Below are 18,618 nucleotides of genomic sequence, written 5' to 3'. Positions count from 1 at the left end.
CGAATACGCGAATTAAAAAAAACACACACACACACCAATCACTGTGATTTAAATCGAATGTGTTCGAATGATATTCGCAGCACTTTTATTGGTCTCTATTTCTTCTTATTATGCTCTTTCGGCTAATCGCTTCTTTATCCCATACACGAGGCATCGTAATCAACATTTTTTTTCTTGCATCGAAACAGTAAAATCTGAATCTGCGTTCTTTGTATATATATATACGTGTCGTCAATACATAATAAAAATAAATAAAATATCACAATAAACAAGCGTGCCACAAATTCAAAATAAAATATGATTTAGTCTATCAATATAGTGTTGTTTACATTTTTTCAGTTTCAGTTTACTACCTTATGCTATTATTACCGTAAAAGACTGTACCTTAATTGGTGACACAGCTGATAGCAACCACATAGATAAGATGAAATTTTCACATGAACATGTGAGGAAAGCATGCATTTGTAACAAAACACTTCAAAAGAGTTCAACATTGATTACGAACATTTACGTCCAGTTTGCATAGGAATTGTTTAATTTTGATAGATTTCTCCTTAAATAAATGCGATAGCAGAAAAAGCCAAAACGGTATTCTATTTCCGTGAGAAATTGTGGGTGGAAAGCAGTTCGGATTCGGCGAAAACCGGCGCCTCAAATATGGGGTAACGTGGCCGAGCGGTCTAAGGCGCTGGTTTAAGGCACCAGTCTCTTCGGAGGCGCGAGTTCGAATCTCGCCGTTGCCAACAACTTTTTTGCCAAATCGATTATCATTTTATCAATCAGACTCCATTCGGAGCCAAAACGGTCATGTTTTAAAAATCCATATTTTATATTATTGTATTGAGTAGCCAACAAATATAATATCTTTTATTTTGAAATACTTTTACATTCATTCAAGTTTTACTGAGAGCTTAAACTTAAATTTTTAAATTAAATTAAAAAAAATTCAACAAATATCTTTCATTTTATGTAATACTTAATTCTGTACGTAAAAGATATTTTCTCATATAAACATGGATTATAATAAATCGTATGGTTCTTTTGTGCAACAATTAACTGTTATCTTTTGTAGTTTTGTTCAACATTCAATCCACGACGGCTTTGCATTGACATAGGACAGCTTAGAATTCATATGTCAGGATGGCCGAGCGGTCTAAGGCGCCAGACTCAAGATTAATCGTCTTGCTCATCAAAAGTGAGTCTTCTGGTCCACTTCTGTGGGCGGGAGTTCGAATCTCCCTTCTGACAAACATTTTTTTCATCATTTTTTTTATAACTTTTTTATTGTTACTTTTTTCCCAAATATTTTTCGTATATAAGTACTGAATTGTCACGTGAAAATTCATTAACTAATGATGTTTTATATGTTTACATTTCAAATAACTTTTTTACACAATTTATGAAAATAATTAACAATTTGATTTTATCAGCAATTCGAATACTTCCTTTTTATATTCAAAATGCATGAAAATAGAAAAGTAAAAAAAAAAACAAAAAAAATATTGTCAGAAGGGAGATTCGAACTCCCGCCCACAGAAGTGGACCAGAAGACTCACTTTTAATGAGCAAGACGATTAATCTTGAGTCTGGCGCCTTAGACCGCTCGGCCATCCTGACATATGAATTCTAAGCTGTTCAATAGCGGCGCAAAGTTCTCGTTGATTTGAGGAAAGACATTAGAATGAAATTAAACTTAATTTATATAATCATCATTGAGTTAAATGAAATTACATTTTCAAATTTCATTTTTTAAAAATATGTACTCCTTAATTATTAATTTCTTTCATAGAATAATTTTAAAATTTGTTTTAAATACATTCGAAGTACGTTGAATAACAAATATACATTCAGCTGTTGAATTTCAACAATAACTCGTGCTCAGCATATTTTGAATTGTGTAATCTGAACAACCAATAAAATGGTATATATTTTTACTTATTTCGAAACATGTGAATTTTATGTATCAATGAAACTCCTTACAGTGTAAAATATAAAAAACAAAAAAGAATAATAGCATGGAAAAAATATTTTGGCAACGGCGAGATTCGAACTCGCGCCTCCGAAGAGACTGGTGCCTTAAACCAGCGCCTTAGACCGCTCGGCCACGTTACCCCGTGCTTGTTGCGCTACACAGTCGCGTCTAGTGGGCAGCATTCGCGTTACTACAGTGTAGCGTAATGTGAATAGATGTATCTAAAAATAAGCATACGTGAACCGATCCATGTGTATTTCATTCTCTGTCGCGCATAATTAGTGAAAATAAGGCCAATGAAAAATTCGAAGAAATATTCGACAACATGATCACTACAACATTTTTGCTCATTTAATGGATTGATTCTTTGATAAAGAATCTTAATGGTGATTTTAATTTTTCGTGTGATATTGAAAAATCATTCGTAATGGCCGTAATTGAAAATGCATGTAAAATATGTGGTACAAATTATACGTTTTCATGGCATATCGCTAATCATAACACTACACGGAAAAAACTCATCAAAATTGATTTAGTTTAGTCTTTAGTGTATAGTTTATTGGAAATGGGAAATAATGATAATGATAAAGAACCATTTGATTTGTGTGCAATGCAAAGCAATCCAACTATTTTTGTATAAATTTTATTATTAATAAATTTTTAATGGGCAAAGAGAGAAGAAAAACAATTGGCACTGATATGCGTGTACATGAATCCAAATTGAAAACAGAAACCAAAACCTCATATAATTGCAGTTATCGCATGACAACTAATAATCTTCACTCTGTTTGCAAGCGTTTTTATTTCTTTTTAGCGCCTAAGAAATGTTCATATATTGCATTAATGGTTATTACGACGCAAAGTCTACGCTTATTGTTTTTATTTTTCAAATTGTTAATTCCCAACGAAAATATTGCATCAAAAATTAATCTCGCATCGATGATTATCTTTCTAATTTAATTTATTGGCGATGATTAAAAAAAAGTCATTATTGCACTACATTGTATTTTCGCATTAATATTTTCGATTTACAAAATGAATCAGAGCGAAAATTTAGCTAAAAATAGCTCATACAGTTTTTCTTCCTTATTTGGTTTCGTTTCTAGCCTTATTATACATTTTCCGGCCTTTACAGGGAAAGGGAAAAAGGGCGATAAGAGAAAGAGTGATAATAGAAAAAGGTAACATTTTCAATGATAGGAAAAACGAGATAAATTGATCTTATCGATCAATTATCTCAATTTTTGCATAAATTGTGAAAGGAAAATTCACAAAGACATTTGTTTTTATTTTCATTGGAATGCAAATCACGAGATACAAACATTGTAGGAAATAAAGATTCGAAGTGATTGGATGTGATTGATGACGTTCATGTATGTTTTGTGTCCACTGACTGAGTTGAAAGCTAATAATTCCACTTTCTGGTAACAAAACCGTTCCAAAAGCTTCGACCAATACAATTTCGTTGATAAATCAATTTGGGTGGCATTTTAACGGACAAATTATCGACAAAAAAAGATGATGTAAATAAAATAATTAAAAATGACTAAATTATCGCAAATACCTATTTATAGAAAAAAAATATTGTTTTTATGTCATCCATTACATTTTTGTATGCCTGTTTTCAACTGAAATAATTGAATTTGCTCAGATGATATAATATTGTTTGTCTGCGCCATTGGAGGTTTTTCTCTATTTACAGCATTTAATCTCATCTTCGCAGAGGCGGTAATTGAAAAATGTGCGTCGTGAATTTTGGTTTTATTTCATTTTTTTTTTGTGCTGAGGAATGCACGTGTTCGATTTAAAACGAATTAGAATGTCACCTTTTGTACATTTCAATTGAAAGCCACGATATTGTCAGACTGTCAGTCTTATCTTCCCTTTTATTAAACAGTGGAGCAAATAATCGTATCGAGTGACTTAATGCCACTATACATAATATTTGTATAATAATAGCAGTATGAAAATGTGCGATTTTAAGCAACTGGCATTTGTTCCTGAATTGGATTTCTCGAAAACGACAATGCAAAAATGTTAATTTTAGTATCAATTTTGTTCTCCTATAAACAGTCTGGTGTGAGATTCACATTGGCTGTGTTTTTTTGTTGTTTATCTCACACGCGCCACCAATTGATATGGACCAGTGCAATAATTCAATCAATTAACCAAAAATGAATAAAACTCCACCGATAAAGGGGCATCATTAAATTTGGTAATCGGACAGCGGCAAAAGCAACAACAAAAACCATTGAAGATAATTTTACGAGTTTTTAAAATTTGAACCGGCCCCAAGTGCATTCACATTTTTTATTTCATTTTGAACCGTTTTTTTTTCGACACTTGATATAACACAGTGAATGAATGCATCGATAGGCTGTTGATCTTCTCAACTTTTGGGTTGTACGGCTATCGAGAGTGTTAACACTCTTTAATTGAACATTTTCAATTTGATTTTGGTTACATCTTCGTCACACGCGTAACATGTATTCAACGGAACAATGAACTTAACTGAACTGATTACTGGACAATCGTCATTGGTGCTGCTCATAAATTGAAGCATAATGATTTTTTTTTCGTATTCAAACAACGTTTGAACGTAGCTTTTTTTGGAAATTAGACGTTATCGCTTTAAACTAAATTTTATGAGTATAAAACCACAGCTGATTTGATAAAGATGAATAAGGACCTTGACATTGCTATTCTTTGGTTTATTGAAAAACAAACCCTGTGTAAATCATATTTTGGACACATTTTCGCATTTCAAGAAGCGGTTAAGAAACATCATCATTATGAAACTGTTGCATGATAACCATGTACTTAATGAGAGCGATAATTGAAAGATTTTCGTCAGTATGGAGCACGACACGTTCGTTTCGGGTGGTGTTGTTTCATTTGCAGTGTATGTAAAATTGAAAATTTGTATTTTATCTGTGCAAAAATAACTATTTAGAGAATTTTGCTAAAAAATGAGATTATAAATAATTATTGATATCTTATCGTTGAGTTAGTTTCCGAGGAGCGAAAACAATTAAAATGGTATTTAAATCGGTCAATCTAAGTTTATTCCATTCTAAAATTGAAATAGATTTACATTGTGCATTTATTCAGGCCTTGTTACCCTGAACTACAGCTCTCTCTCTCTTACTTTGTTGATAATCCATTCAATAAATCATGAAGTAAACAAGTATCACAGATGCATGTGTAATACGTGAGAAAAAATAGAACAAGATATGGAAATATGCTTTAAGCGGCTTTAAGGAAAAATGGGAGCGCTATTACTGATATTGCAAATGAGATTTGGGACTGTTCGAAATTGATGTGTGCTGAAGTTAACACATTGTTTGGTATGCCACGCCGAACAATATGTATCGCAATGTTGTTATAGTGTCGTTGATTGCAACGTTGAGATGAAATGATAGAAAATAAATTCACAACTCTGTTCATTTTATTTGTGCGAACGTGGCAGTTATTTCTGTACGGATTTCAATTATCTGCCCAGCCTTTCAGGCAATCTGTAATTTACACAAAAAAAGCAGTCGCATATCAGTCATGATGTTTTTGTACGTATAGATAGTCTACACTACTCGCTAGACAACTTAATAAAAAACGCAAATTTGACACCTAGCAAAATCATCAAATTTGCATTCATGTTCAAAGTTCAGTTTTTAATCTAATTTATAGGAACAGTAAAAATGCGATTAGGATGGCCTATAGTGAACAAAAATCAGCATTTGCAAACACACTCATTTGGTGATAGTAGCTTATGATAGAGATTTAAATATTTTTCCGTTGATTGTATTCAATTAAAATGAAACCAAAAACTGGGAATGCCATGATCGTAGCCCAAACTCACTTTAGCAACAAGATAATAACGTTATTTCTGCTTCTATTTTGCTCATTGCAAATAATTTAAATCGAATTGCGATTTGGAAAGCGCCGCTGGCACGGGTAACCATTTTCATAACAAGTGATCCGAACGCATCAACAAATAATGTTCGAAACGGAATTATAATCGCAACCTTGAATTGACTGTTTTGATTTAGAAACGGTGTTCCTTTCCGCTGATTCCAATTCTTCTTTGTTTTATTGTCGATTGAAGAAGTACGTTGAGAGAGACAGGGAGAGCGGGAGAGAGAACTCATTTTATCCATGCAAGCAAAAAGTGCGTTGCATGTTCATTGTTTACGGACCAAACGTCACTCGAATTGCCGATCAATAGCTTGCACTTTGTATTGAAAAAGTGTCTGATTTCCATACGGTAAACAAATGTGCATGCCTCAATAAAGTGACTAATAAGCCAATTGAAAATCCAAACGCGCCTTATCGCTGCCATTTAATCGATTTTCAAAAGAAAAAAATCATAAAATATTTTAACTATTATGAAAATAAAAATAAAAGCGGTGACTTTATTGGCAACACAGTTGACTTAGCTACGCCTTAAATTTGATACACACTGATGTGCCTGTAGGTATGAAAACAAAAACCGTCGATGCTCTGCGTCATATTACTCTCTCTCGTTGCATTATTTTACTGCCGCATATGACAAAAAGAAACAGTCAATTCACTCGCCACACGCGATATCAGAGCCATTTTGACAGTTGTCTCTATATTAAAGAGAGGCGAAATCACAACATTTTGGATTCATGCGTCACATTATTTACGATAGTTGTTTTTTTTTCTTCTCTCGTACGCATTGTTATTGTGTGTGTCATATTTCACAAAATTAGATCAGCAAATTAAACAAATTGCTGCGATTAGATGTTGACATAGTTTTTTTCCCTTTAACTTCCTATCAAAAATTTACCACGTTCCCAAAAATGTGAATAAATTTTGCCATTCAAAAAGTTTGTAAAGAATGTTTTGTGGCAAGCACAATGCCCGTGAAGGGCCAGTGATTCAATTTTTGAATGTAAAACCAAACGATCAATTCACGTATTCGATTGTTTTAATTCGTGGCCAAATTATCAATTATAATCATCGCATGGGTGTGACTCATCTGCAAATTGACAATGAAAATATAACGAGCTGCATTGAAAGTGCCGAAATTACGACTGACGGCAAGTTCAAAGTAGCCGTTGAACTGGCGCCTGGAATGAATCATCTCACATTTCAATTTTGTTGTGTTACAAATGCAATCGCATTGGTTTTCAATCAACGTAAAAATCCACACTATTTGTTGCGTATTTTTTATATCATTTGTCAAAATCATGATGGTCATTTTCAAACAAAAAACAATGCAGACAATTCAATCGAATGTGCATGTGAAAAAATCAATTTGGCCATTCGAATGGTGCAATGTTTGTACGCCGAAATGATGACCAAAAATGGATTCGCACGTAAAACATTCGAATTTGTCAAATGTGTACCGTTCTACAGTAGTTTATCGATTGCAGAGGCAAGACAATGGGATCAAAATCAATTGTGGAAACATCATGCCAAAGAGATTCTAGCACAAGAGAACGACACCCAACATCGGTACAAGTATTTCGGCATATTGGCCAGTACATTGTGTGAAAATGGTACGATTAAAGGGAATACAGCTCTCGGTTGCGGAGATGTGGCACTTTTTGGCAGTGGCACAATGCATGCATGGCCAATGAAATTCGCTGAAATTCAACGATGTTTTCAAGATGATACACTTGTCGACGGTAAACTGTTGATGAATGATAGCAATGGACGGAATTCCATTGGTGGTTGTTATGCTACTGCATTGGGTTCATTGACCCATGAAATTGGTCATATTTTCGACTTGGGACATTCACGCGACGGTGTTATGGGCAACGATATTGATTATGTAAATCGCATGTTTACGATAGAAAAAAATCCACGTGATTTACCACGGCGACAGATATCAAAGTGTTCAAATAATTTGAAACAAGACATCAGCACGGGCGGCATAACAAACAATCGACGTTTAACTACAATAAAAAAAAGCAATCCAATTCTAGCCAATTATCACTGTCGACGTAATGACGATTTAACATTTCTAACCGAAAATTGTGCCATCATGTTAAATGCCCACAAATGGTTTAATCAAACTGATGAAACGGAAACATCATCGTCAAGCATTCAATATGATAGCAAACGAAAGATAATCGAATCGATGTTGCCATTGGCATTGGTTGAAATACGGTCCAAAGAAAGCGGAATGTGCATGCAATACTATCGATTTGATGTTTGCTCTGCCACCTCCGCTGCCGTCGCTGACCCATTCAATTTTACAATTGCCGGCAATGTAATTGAACAAAATTATGATTTGATTGCCATAGATAAAAATGGTCATATTATGAAATGGAGCTCATAATGAGTGCTAGACATTCGATTGTACGCTAGATTAGATGTGTGATGACAAAATAACGACTCATAAAATGTGTCTCATAAGCGATTTGGATAACGAAATATCAATTATTAGTTTCATGGTTTAAGTGTCAGACAATCATTTGCTTTTCCTTGGTGTACATTAGAATCGAGGTGCATAACAATTGGATTGGTCACTTTTTCCCTTTTTCTCTCTGTCTCGATTCGCCTACCTAGTCGACATCATCATAAATGTTTTACGATACGTCTATCTCGTCGGTGATAAGTCTTTTATCTTTAACTTTCTAACACTAAAAAACTCATCATTTTGACACGATTTGACATTAAGGTGGTAGTGATAAACAAAGATACTAAAAAGCATAGATAAAAGTTTACATTTTTTTTCACACAAGTATATACGCACGCTCCCACATTACAATAACCAAAGACATTTGTTTTTGATCGGCTTATTGCAGTGAATTCAATGTATAATCGACGGTGCGCGGTAACATTCCCAATTCAGACGTCGAAACAGAGTGTTGTGTAGTTGTTCAAAATTGTTATATATCAAGTTGGTTTGGTGGTTTAAATTTTCATTCGGATATCAGAGCAAACAGAAGATTCAAACGAAACGAAAGAAATGAATGGTAAAATGGGAAAAACTGAACAGCCACGCATTATGTTCACGCAACTACAGGGATTTCAAGCAATCGACGAACAGGGCAAAGTTAAAACCATACTATTTTTAAATGCAGCCCGTGAAATTGTAAGCATTATCGGTAAGTGCAATTTTGTGTGCATGTTTCGTTTTTTTTTTTTTTTGTTAATTTTGACACTGGAATATCATTTCATTGAAGTGCATTGAAAACAACATTTTTTATGTATTTAAAAATAGCATTTGCTCGACTCATCAAAATACATAGTTGATTAAGAATGTGCTTGATTGTAAGACACCTAATTCAATTTTCATTTTTTCTTAAATGTCACTGATTTTTTCTTGCTCAGATTTCTTGAGTTCGATGGTTTCATGAAAATTAATTGATTTTTCGATTTGTTTTTCTAATACAAGAAAGGAAGATTGGAATGAACTTGATTTATTTCTTTTCTGTGTTGGCTATTTGATTGCGTTGTCTATTTTAATAATCAAATCAATTTTGATGCATGTTCAACACCGTTCACCGTTGCTATTTCGGTCTATATTTTTCTAGCTATGAAATCGGTTTGTGGATTTCTATATCAAGGTGATTACTATAGATCGCACTTGTTGGGTTTCATTGCACTCTGTGTATTTGACCCGAATATCTTCTTTCTGACAACGGTTTCCATCGATACACTAGCATATGAGAATGATTATTACATTGACTGACGCACTTTTGTTTTGATTAACTTGCTCCAATCATTGAATTTTGCGAGATATTTTAAATCATAAAAGAAATTAATCACATTTATTATTTTGACGAAGTTTTTTTTGGATTGATATCATTTTATTGGAAACATTTTTTTTACATACTTTCAGAGAGCTTTGGCAAGCTTTTCAAACCTGTTGTTTATGATATGAATGGAAATATCGATGTAAGATAAATATTTGAATAATTGATGCACTTTTCAACATCAATTTTCAATTCTTTTTATTTTGATTATTTATTCGCAGAAACTATTTAAAATTTACGTACAAAATGAAATTGACTATATGTTTCTGGACGATATGCTCAAATCCAATGAAGACAAAGTACAAATTTGTGCCAGAGATGCATTGACATGGCTTAAAAGGTAGGCATCCACGCCATACATTATATTTCTTTAAATTCAAGTTTCTTGCTTAAAAATAAGAAAAAAATCTACTTTCCTTATTCCTTCACTAATTTGAATTTTTTTTGCAGAGCGCTCGAAATGATCGAAAAATTCTTTTCATACGTTGTCGCAGATAAAAATTGCGAAGAAAATCTGAAAAAGCATATTGAAGCTGCTTATGCAGTGACTCTAAAGCAATACCATAGCTGGCTCATCCAAAAATCTTTTTCGGTATGTTCTTGATGACTCTGATTAACCAGTTCAGTTTATCATTTTATTGTTTTCTCCATCCGATTTCAGCTCATCTACACTGTGTTACCAAATCGCTCGCAATTGATTGGCACCGGTGACGTTCATCGCGAGAATGTGCAAGCACTGGACCAGTTCTTGGAATCAATGCGAGTTCACTTGTCCGAAGTCAATTTGATGATTTGCAATTAGTTCTAATCTCACGATATCGACGATCCATTGTGCGAATGTTTTTCATTTCAGATAATTTTATTTTTGTTACCATGATTAATTTTATTTATGTGTGATTGTCTATCGATTTTTATTACTTTGCTCGATTAACATTAGAATATGGAATTGTTGTGCCTTTAAACGGGTCATGCGTCGCATTGAAATGTAGCCAATAACGATTTCAAAGAATATCAAAGCTGCGACCAACAGCTGCAAATAGATCTGAAGCCAAAACACTTTCGCTTTATGCACGATATAGAAAAAGAAAATTGCAATTGGTTGCTGTATGAATAGCGATAGAATTAAGAATCCAGCAAAATCGGCAATCTGTTAAAGAATGTAATGTGTTTGAAAATAAATGAATATCACAACAAATTGAAATATTTTCACATTTTATTTGAGAAAAAAAAATGGAACCTTTTCATTTAAGTTCCCGGAATAACCCAAGTACAGGCGGCCAACTTCCAGGGGAGCTGAAATTAAAAATAGAGCCGCACCCAAAATGATGGTATTATGTTTGCCTGACTCATCAAAGGCATGCATGTAAAAAAACTGCAATGAAGACAGAATCCAAATTGGCGACAGGTAAACATTGACGAATAAAATAATTTGTAGCGACAAACTTGAACTATTCGGAATTTCTGTGGATTCAAAATAGAAAGAAGAGAATTCAATTTTAAATAAGATTTAAATGCGGCGGACATTTTCTAATGTCAAATTGCTGAGTTTAAAAGATTTTAAAGACACGTTGAAATCAAAATTGAAAGATTTAAATCTTGAAGAAATCTTCTGCAAAAAAAGTATCACTTTAAGTACCTATGATACGATTACGATGTTCAAAAAATACAACTCGATTATCTTTCACTGTGGTACTTTCCACGGAGATCGCTTCCGCCATTTTCAATACTGTTTTTTTTTATTCTGCAATTTTCTATTTGTTTTTTTTTTTTTTGAATTAATAATAAATTCACTAAGAAATGATATCGACAACTATAACCTTATTTGTTTTGTTCCAAAGCAATAAACACTTTTCGTTACCATAGCAACCTATAGTCAACATAACTTATTACCTCAATGTATATATTTTTCATATTTATTATTATCATGAAATTGGTTGATATTGAATAATAACTTGATTTATTATTGGACTGCGAAAAATCCCCAATCATGGAGCATGAATTTTGCGTAACAACTTCCGACGATAATTTGCCATCAATCAAAGTCAAAAATAAAAATAAAATTAAAAAACGGTCAAAAACAATTCAAAAAAAGAATATATATCTCGCTCGTGTTTGACATTTGATTTCGCTATCATTGTACACAAGTGATACAAATACAGAGTGTGAATCGACACTGAGCGTGTATGTGTGTGACAGTTCAGAGACAATAAAGATATATAAGTTTTAATAAAAAAAGACGTCGTCAGATCGTAATGTAAACATGATTCGACGTGTCTGTTTGATTTTTTAGCCACAAATGAAACAGATAAGACAAAAAGAATCTCATTGGTTTTAGTCATAAAGTTAAGCGTGAACCGAATTATATATTGTTTTTTCTTCTTCTCCCACTATCAATCTGTATGAGTCTCATTGGGTATAACGATGAATTTGAGCGGTGCAGTAAAAATTAACAAATGTGGCGTTTTAATTTTAAGTGTATGTGTAGTTATTGTGTTTTATTATTTGTTATTCAATAATTCAATGGGTTCACATCGTTTTCGATCGCATGGATTTCTCATACGAAATCCAAATGAGGTTGATTTACGGAAATTATTGATCGGTAGCATACAAGCAGCTCAATATGGTGGTTTAGAAGTGCTTTCGGTGGCCGATGCTGATAATATTCATGCAAAAACTAAAGGCCGTACAAAAGAAGGTGCCAATGATCCGCTTACAAATGCCGATCTCAAATCGCATTGTGTCATGGAACAGGGACTCAAACGACTGTTTAGCACAGTGACCATCATTTCGGAGGAAGATGTTCATGCTGACTGTTCGGAGACAAGCCACTTTGAATTGGATCCAACCGTTATCGATGAAGACATTCATCTGCAAGATGATTTCTTGGTTAATGCTGATGATGTCACCATTTGGATCGATCCACTCGATGCAACTCAAGAATATACAGGTAAACAGTTGAAATCCAACCATTAAAAGACAGATTTATTAATAGTTTCTTTTGTTTGATTTTCACAGAAAATCTATTCCAATATGTTACGACAATGGTTTGCGTGGCGATTCGCGGTGAACCGGTCATTGGTGTTATACACAATCCATTTTCGCAGAAAACCTTTTGGGCGTGGAAAGATGTTGCTGTTTCAGCATCGCTGCGAAAAGTAAAAGATGAACCAGTCAACAAAATGGCAGCTGTAAAAAATCCAAAAATTATCGCATCTCGATCACATTCAGGCGATGTTGAACATTTGATAAAAATGTCATTTGGCGAGAATACACCAATCGAGTTGGCGGGCGGCGCTGGTTATAAAGTGTTGCAAGTTGTGTTTGGTAATGCAACCAATTACGTTCACTTGACGGAGATTAAAAAGTGGGATTTATGCGCTGGCAATGCCATATTGAGTGCACTCAATGGCCAAATGACGTCGCTTAAAAACCAACCGATTTTGTATGAACGCGATCCACAAACGTTCGTAAATAAGGATGGTGTCATTGCTTCATTACGAAATCATCCGTATTATGCAGGAAAAGTTTACGATTATTTACAACATTCGCAAATGATCAAATCAACGAATTCGAAATAAATCAATTCGCTCACGCGTGAATACAGTTTGTGATTTCAATCGAATAAAACATACAAGATATTGGATTAAGTGCTCTTCAATTTTAAGAGACCAAATGGACATTTAATATGTGAACACTGGACAGTGAATGTTTGATTTTTATTCATGTGGAGCTGTGTATTGCCATAAAATTTAAGAGATTTATTTGTAATCGTGGACGTTCAGACAAGTTAAGAACTCAATAAATTCGTTTGTAGGCAGCTTTTACAATTTTTCCGAACAAAATTTTCATTTTTTTTTTTATTTGGTGTTCATTTATCTCTGGGACATTTTTTTGAACTCAAAATCATGTAATAGAAATCAATAAAAAGAATTTGCACAAAAAGTACATAAAGTCTAGGTTATTTTTATCATTTGCATTCATATTTAAATAGAATATTGCCACTGCATTGAGTTGCAGCGAATTTGACAGCTGTGCTAATAGAAGAAGAAAAAAAAACTCGCATTCTGACAGTTCAACCGATTCGCTTGCATCGTTTACAGTCGAGTAAATATGAAGAGTCAAGTAGTAGCTCTTGATATACAAAAAACATGAAAAATCGCAGTTTGGTTCATTTTTTTTAGTTTTCAAATTGTACTTTTAATCAAATATTGAACGATTTATTTGTGTTTCAACATGAATTTTCTGTATTTTGTTTGGTTTCTGATACCAATATGTGCTTCGCATTCGAGCGGTAAAAGTTTTTACCTTTTTTTAGATGACTCAACATAACCTTAAAACGTCAAATCGTTACTAACAATTTTTGTTTCGTTTTGCAGTGCATTACCTTGAGCCGGGTGATACCAAAACTTATGTGTCGGACAAACGATTTGGTTCATTCGAACCGGATTTACAAATTTATTGTTTTCGCGGCCAGAGTAAATCAATTGCGGCAATATTTCAGAGTTTAAGATTTCGCATAAACATCGATAACGATGATTTTGTACAGTTTGATGGCGAATCGCCGGACGAAGTTAGAACCCACTATGAAAATCAACGAACGATTTTTTCATTCAATATGATGAACGTTGGTAAACGAAAATTGATTAAAATCGATCCATTTAATCAAACATGCGTTGGCGTTGAAACAGCGCACAATTACACCATTCAATTGAACATTGTACGCATCGACTTTGCAAAAATCATTCTACTTGGTGTCGGTTTAATTCTTTTCTTCTATGCAAGAACATTGAGTCAAACGCCACTTTTTTACTACCTTACTGGCATCTTTTTGGGAGTTTTCGCATCATTTTTGGTTGTCGTTTACTTTAGCAGTAAATTAATTCCGAAGGTAAAAGAAAAAGTATTTCACAAGATTGGGCAATTTTTTTTAAATTTATGAAAAATCTTTAATATATTGATAGAAACCGGCCATGTATGGAATGCTCATCGGGGGTTGGACTGTGGGTATCTATTTTATTCAAATGATCGTGGAGAATTTGCATACGATTCTCTTTGTTTATCAAACATATGTGTTCTGGTATGTCATTGTGACGGGATTTTTAAGTTTCGTCATCTGCTATCGATTGGGACCGCCAAAAAATCAACGCAGCAAAGATTTAATAAAATGGAGTCTTCAATTTGCTGCCAATATTATGATATTCTTTTCGAGTAACTATCGCGAGGCGTCGGTGAGCATTATGATTATTACGATCTCCACCTATTATTTTCCACTCGCTCTCTTACGAAAAATTCAAGGATTTTGGTAAGTTTTTGTTGAACTTTGAAAATGGCAGACATTTGATTGAAAGCATTTTTCACTTATTAATTTGGAATTTAAACAGGATTCGACGATTTCCGCCCAAGCCACGATTATTGTCAAGCGATGAATTCCATGCCCAATCGGTTTTGGAAACAACAAAAGCGCTTGAAGATCTTAAAGCATTTTGCAGCAGTCCAGAAAGCAAACCATGGCGAATGATGACTCGTTTGAAAGATCCACAACGGTACGTTTTTTTTTCTTCTTTGTGAATATTTTCTATATCTGTATTATATTTTCTATTTTCATTTTTCGTGCAGATTTGCATCATTCGTTGAAGGTGGGTCACATTTAAATGACGATGAAATGTTGGAATATGAAACGACGCAGATTGAACTTGATTATGAAATCAATACAGACGATGAAGACGATCTCATGACCGATTCGGACTCCGACAAATAGAATCAACTAATTTCATTTTCTCTCATTACTACTTACATCTACATCTAATCACATTCATTTCAACGAAATTTGCCCCAATCAATAAGAATTCGAGTCAATTACTGTTTAAGAATTTAAAAAATAACCCAAAAAGGTGTTCGTTAAACATTTGTTACGATAAAAATGTATTAATAAAAAAAGAAAAGGCATTTTTTCAATTTATTCAGTCAAGGTATTATGAAATTACCAGAGTAATGAAATCCATACTGACGAGTTAGATTGTCATGATACTGGTGGTGGTTGTTTGAAAGTAAGTCGGGTACAATTAGGGTGTTTTTCATATCTGCAAATGAAAAAATGGTAGTTCTCAATTTAAAGAGGGTCAAATTTCATGCCAATTGATAGCAATCACAAAACATAGAGATTGGCATTACGACTTCCCGAAGCAAACAAAAAACTATGGTCAAGTCAATGCCAATTGCCATGCGGTGAATAAATACTTACATGAAAACTCTTCCCGAATGTACTCTATCTATCCATGAACTATTATCGAAGGACTAAAATATTGGCATAGGAATTCAATACCTATTCTATGAACATCAAATAGAATAGATAGAGAACAACCTATACATATTCTTTCCTCTAAATTCTATCGATAGAACCTGGGTCACTAAATCGACCCAGCTACATATAATATCCTATTACATTAATTAGTTTCAAATTTTAAATTCATCGATCTTAATTCTATCTCGTTAGTGGATTCGAATCCATCTTGGATAGACGAGGCGTTCAACGGTGAAGTTACGATGCAGCTCAAATCCGAAAAGTCCACAATGGCCTTGACAACAAAGAGAAAACACACATAAATTTGTTAATTAAAACAAAATAGTATTATATGCTTCAATTTCAATCACTTTCTCATTCGGAATCCAATTTTAATTCAATGAATAAATTACCTTTGTACATTATCAGCTTTGCAGCTGCAATGTCCCGGTGCCAAATAGTGTTCAGGATGGCTTCCTCTTCGGCGACATAGAAGTCATCATCAAGAAGCATGTAATCCTCTGTAAAATCGATGACATTTTCGTCGCGAATAATGCCTGGTAGCTGAGCAACGTTGTTAACCGCATCGTATGCCGCGTTTTGTCGCCAGTTTTTTCGGTAACAAATGACCTTTGACACAAAACCAACAGCTTGATTTGGATTCGCAACCATTGCATCGCGCAATTCTTGTCGTTCCGATAGCAGCATTCGTTTGCTCTTCATCGTCACGATTTTTTCGGGTAGTTTCAATCCTTCTGGCCAGTCGTTGTTATCTGGCACACACCATTCGCACACTTTGAAACGATGACCCAATGTTTCCAAAGGAAATGGCTCGAAGCAGCGTGCACACAGTCGAGACGTTCGGAACTCATTCACCATTTTCACCACGTTGCCCAGCATTTTCTTAAAACTTTTAATCAGCTTCCGGTTACCAGGGCAGCGAATGTTCTTTTTAATCTTTATCGGCGAGTTGGGTGAGATATTCGCCGCTCCCAAGAAAATTATGCAAGGCTTACCATTTGTCTATTTGGACACAAGAATATATTTTTCTTATTAACAAATCAAATATATTCAACAAATGATCTATGTTTTGTTCTTACCAGCATGGCAGCAATCTTGTCACATACTCGATTCGATTCGATATATTTATCAAATCGTAGACGGGTGTATCTTTCGCTCGTATACACGTCAATGGCTTTCTTCATAATCCTCAAGCGATGACTTATATAGTCTCTCCAATTTTCTCCTTTTGGACTCGGCATTTGCGGATAACGGGTTCTGTCATTTCGATCGTTTTGTTCAAAGGCGACAAACCCACGTGTCCACCGCTTCGCTTTTCGGTTTCGTACTCCTTGCTTCGTCAGGTAATGATATTTCTTACTGCTGGTCTTGAAATTCATCTGTGTGTGTGTGTGTGTGAGAGAGAGAGAGAGAGAGAGAGAGAAAATGAATGGAATAAATCACACGATGAAATGAAATGCATACTGAGAAATCACAAACACATACCTCTTTGCCGGAGTCGATATGCCGTCTAACGGTCGCGTTCCACGTTTTCATGCCCGGATCGATTCCCAATTCGTAGATGTAAACGCCATCTTCGTAACGCTTTTTTATGAGTTCATCGCTCACCAACTGTTCCAATGTATTTCGCGATACGTCGTATAAAATCGATGCTGACACACCATCGGTTACAACATGATAATGAAATTCTTTGTTCGCGTTCAATATTCCATTGATTTTGTTCATGTCGAAAATCTCATTGAAATAATGAACCTTGTTTTCACAGACATGTGTACCATCAACTTGGCGTCCATACTCATCTAACGGGATGATTTTGGTTTCACACATCATTCGATACAATATATCGGCATCAATTTTAATATTCTTTCGTAAATGTGTGCAAATTGGTAATACTGAAAGATTTTTGATTATGGGAAGCTCAATGTCAGCCGGAATATTTTCGAGGTTGTTTTGTACCCAATTGTGATAATCATCGATCTTTTTTTGCATGTGAAGCCACATTGGCAACGTCGCGAACCAATTCTCTTTTGTATCTTTTGCGATGTTGTCGTCTTTTGGTCCGCCAATATTTCGCACACAAGTGAGCAACCGATTCCGTTTGTCCAATCTAATCGCATCACCTCTGGTTGAATCGTATCTTTCAATGGCCCACTTCACTGCATTGTTGACATCATGTTCATCAAATACGTCGTTTGGATCCAGATTGTCGACGTTGTGTTCCCACACCAACAATCTCAGGTACTCACGAAGTCGTTTGTCATCGTGTGTGGTGAGGTTGGTTATGGCATTTCGTGCATGTTGTTGGAATAAATATCTCATAAGATTCCCAAAATAATCATTATTGGGCCATGCGAACCGATTGTCTCCGTCCAATGCCTCGACTATGTCTCGAAATTCAGGCACCATGTCGTTCTCTTCTTTATATTTGCGCAACACAGCAAAGAAGCATCCTTCAATTATGTGGATACCATCACCTTCATCGAAAAATTTCCAGTTGTTCGTCAAAATGGCCTCTTCATTGGCAAGTTTCACTTTGTGTAAAAACAAAAGCGACGCCAGCTCACAGATTTTTGTACACTCGATACTCTTCTTCGCAATCCATGGCAGCACAATAT

General features: G+C 34.5%; 6 protein-coding genes and 4 non-coding genes across 13 annotated transcripts; 6 read left to right on the top strand and 4 right to left on the bottom strand.

Annotated features, from left to right (window-relative positions):
- Positions 1–661: 661 nt before the first annotated feature.
- Positions 662–743, top strand: Trnal-aag. Its single transcript has one exon. It is a non-coding gene; the product is annotated as a tRNA-Leu (tRNA).
- Positions 744–1,134: 391 nt separating this feature from the next.
- Positions 1,135–1,248, top strand: Trnal-caa. The gene is made up of 2 exons: positions 1,135–1,172; positions 1,203–1,248. It is a non-coding gene; the product is annotated as a tRNA-Leu (tRNA).
- A 255-nt stretch (positions 1,249–1,503) lies between these two features.
- Trnal-caa lies at positions 1,504–1,617 on the bottom strand. The gene is made up of 2 exons: positions 1,580–1,617; positions 1,504–1,549 (listed from the first exon to the last, which is right to left on the bottom strand). It is a non-coding gene; the product is annotated as a tRNA-Leu (tRNA).
- A 413-nt stretch (positions 1,618–2,030) lies between these two features.
- On the bottom strand, positions 2,031–2,112 carry Trnal-aag. Its single transcript has one exon. It is a non-coding gene; the product is annotated as a tRNA-Leu (tRNA).
- Positions 2,113–4,829: 2,717 nt separating this feature from the next.
- Positions 4,830–10,903, top strand: LOC116341923 (glycolipid transfer protein). Of its 3 annotated transcripts, none has more exons than XM_031769331.1 (6): positions 4,830–4,874; positions 8,749–9,051; positions 9,789–9,844; positions 9,924–10,042; positions 10,153–10,294; positions 10,364–10,903. In XM_031769331.1, exons 2-6 carry the CDS (start codon positions 8,913–8,915, stop codon positions 10,502–10,504), a joined length of 597 nt encoding a protein of 198 aa, XP_031625191.1. In that variant the 5' UTR covers positions 4,830–4,874; positions 8,749–8,912; the 3' UTR covers positions 10,505–10,903. The 3 variants fall into 3 exon arrangements, with proteins under 3 accessions (XP_031625191.1, XP_031625192.1, XP_031625194.1); XM_031769332.1 differs by lacking the exon at positions 4,830–4,874 and adding an exon at positions 4,993–5,011; XM_031769334.1 differs by lacking the exon at positions 4,830–4,874 and adding an exon at positions 6,621–6,640.
- Positions 6,662–8,755, top strand: LOC116341922 (putative zinc metalloproteinase YIL108W). Its single transcript, XM_031769330.1, has one exon. It carries the CDS (start codon positions 6,831–6,833, stop codon positions 8,277–8,279), a length of 1,449 nt encoding a protein of 482 aa, XP_031625190.1. The 5' UTR covers positions 6,662–6,830; the 3' UTR covers positions 8,280–8,755.
- LOC116341924 (transmembrane protein 17-like) lies at positions 10,002–11,455 on the bottom strand. The gene is made up of 3 exons (XM_031769335.1): positions 11,339–11,455; positions 10,940–11,163; positions 10,002–10,849 (listed from the first exon to the last, which is right to left on the bottom strand). The coding sequence occupies exons 1-3, from the start codon at positions 11,418–11,420 to the stop codon at positions 10,604–10,606; spliced, it is 552 nt and encodes a 183-aa protein (XP_031625195.1). The 5' UTR covers positions 11,421–11,455; the 3' UTR covers positions 10,002–10,603.
- Positions 11,456–11,895: 440 nt separating this feature from the next.
- On the top strand, positions 11,896–13,544 carry LOC116341868 (putative inositol monophosphatase 3). The gene is made up of 2 exons (XM_031769193.1): positions 11,896–12,649; positions 12,718–13,544. The coding sequence occupies exons 1-2, from the start codon at positions 12,124–12,126 to the stop codon at positions 13,278–13,280; spliced, it is 1,089 nt and encodes a 362-aa protein (XP_031625053.1). The 5' UTR covers positions 11,896–12,123; the 3' UTR covers positions 13,281–13,544.
- A 226-nt stretch (positions 13,545–13,770) lies between these two features.
- On the top strand, positions 13,771–15,665 carry LOC116341867 (nuclear envelope integral membrane protein 1a). Its single transcript, XM_031769192.1, has 5 exons — positions 13,771–13,993; positions 14,079–14,590; positions 14,664–15,004; positions 15,084–15,245; positions 15,319–15,665. Exons 1-5 carry the CDS (start codon positions 13,936–13,938, stop codon positions 15,458–15,460), a joined length of 1,215 nt encoding a protein of 404 aa, XP_031625052.1. The 5' UTR covers positions 13,771–13,935; the 3' UTR covers positions 15,461–15,665.
- Positions 15,653–18,606, bottom strand: LOC116341866. 2 transcript variants are annotated; one of them, XR_004201206.1, is made up of 5 exons: positions 17,489–18,606; positions 17,083–17,382; positions 16,396–17,005; positions 15,944–16,277; positions 15,655–15,782 (listed from the first exon to the last, which is right to left on the bottom strand). XR_004201206.1 is itself a non-coding variant. In XM_031769191.1 (4 exons), exons 1-4 carry the CDS (start codon positions 18,407–18,409, stop codon positions 16,192–16,194), a joined length of 1,917 nt encoding a protein of 638 aa, XP_031625051.1. In that variant the 5' UTR covers positions 18,410–18,606; the 3' UTR covers positions 15,653–16,191. The 2 variants fall into 2 exon arrangements, 1 of the variants encoding a protein (XP_031625051.1); XM_031769191.1 differs by having other exon boundaries at positions 15,653–16,277.
- Between the last annotated feature and the right edge of the window lie 12 nt (positions 18,607–18,618).

This window comes from Contarinia nasturtii, unplaced genomic scaffold (assembly GCF_009176525.2).
Source record: "Contarinia nasturtii isolate CC-2019 unplaced genomic scaffold, AAFC_CNas_1.1 Cnas_scaffold_810, whole genome shotgun sequence".
Classification (NCBI taxonomy): Eukaryota; Metazoa; Arthropoda; class Insecta; order Diptera; family Cecidomyiidae; genus Contarinia; species Contarinia nasturtii.
Note: the sequence above shows the minus strand (reverse complement) of the source record. Positions and strands in the feature narration are given on the sequence as shown.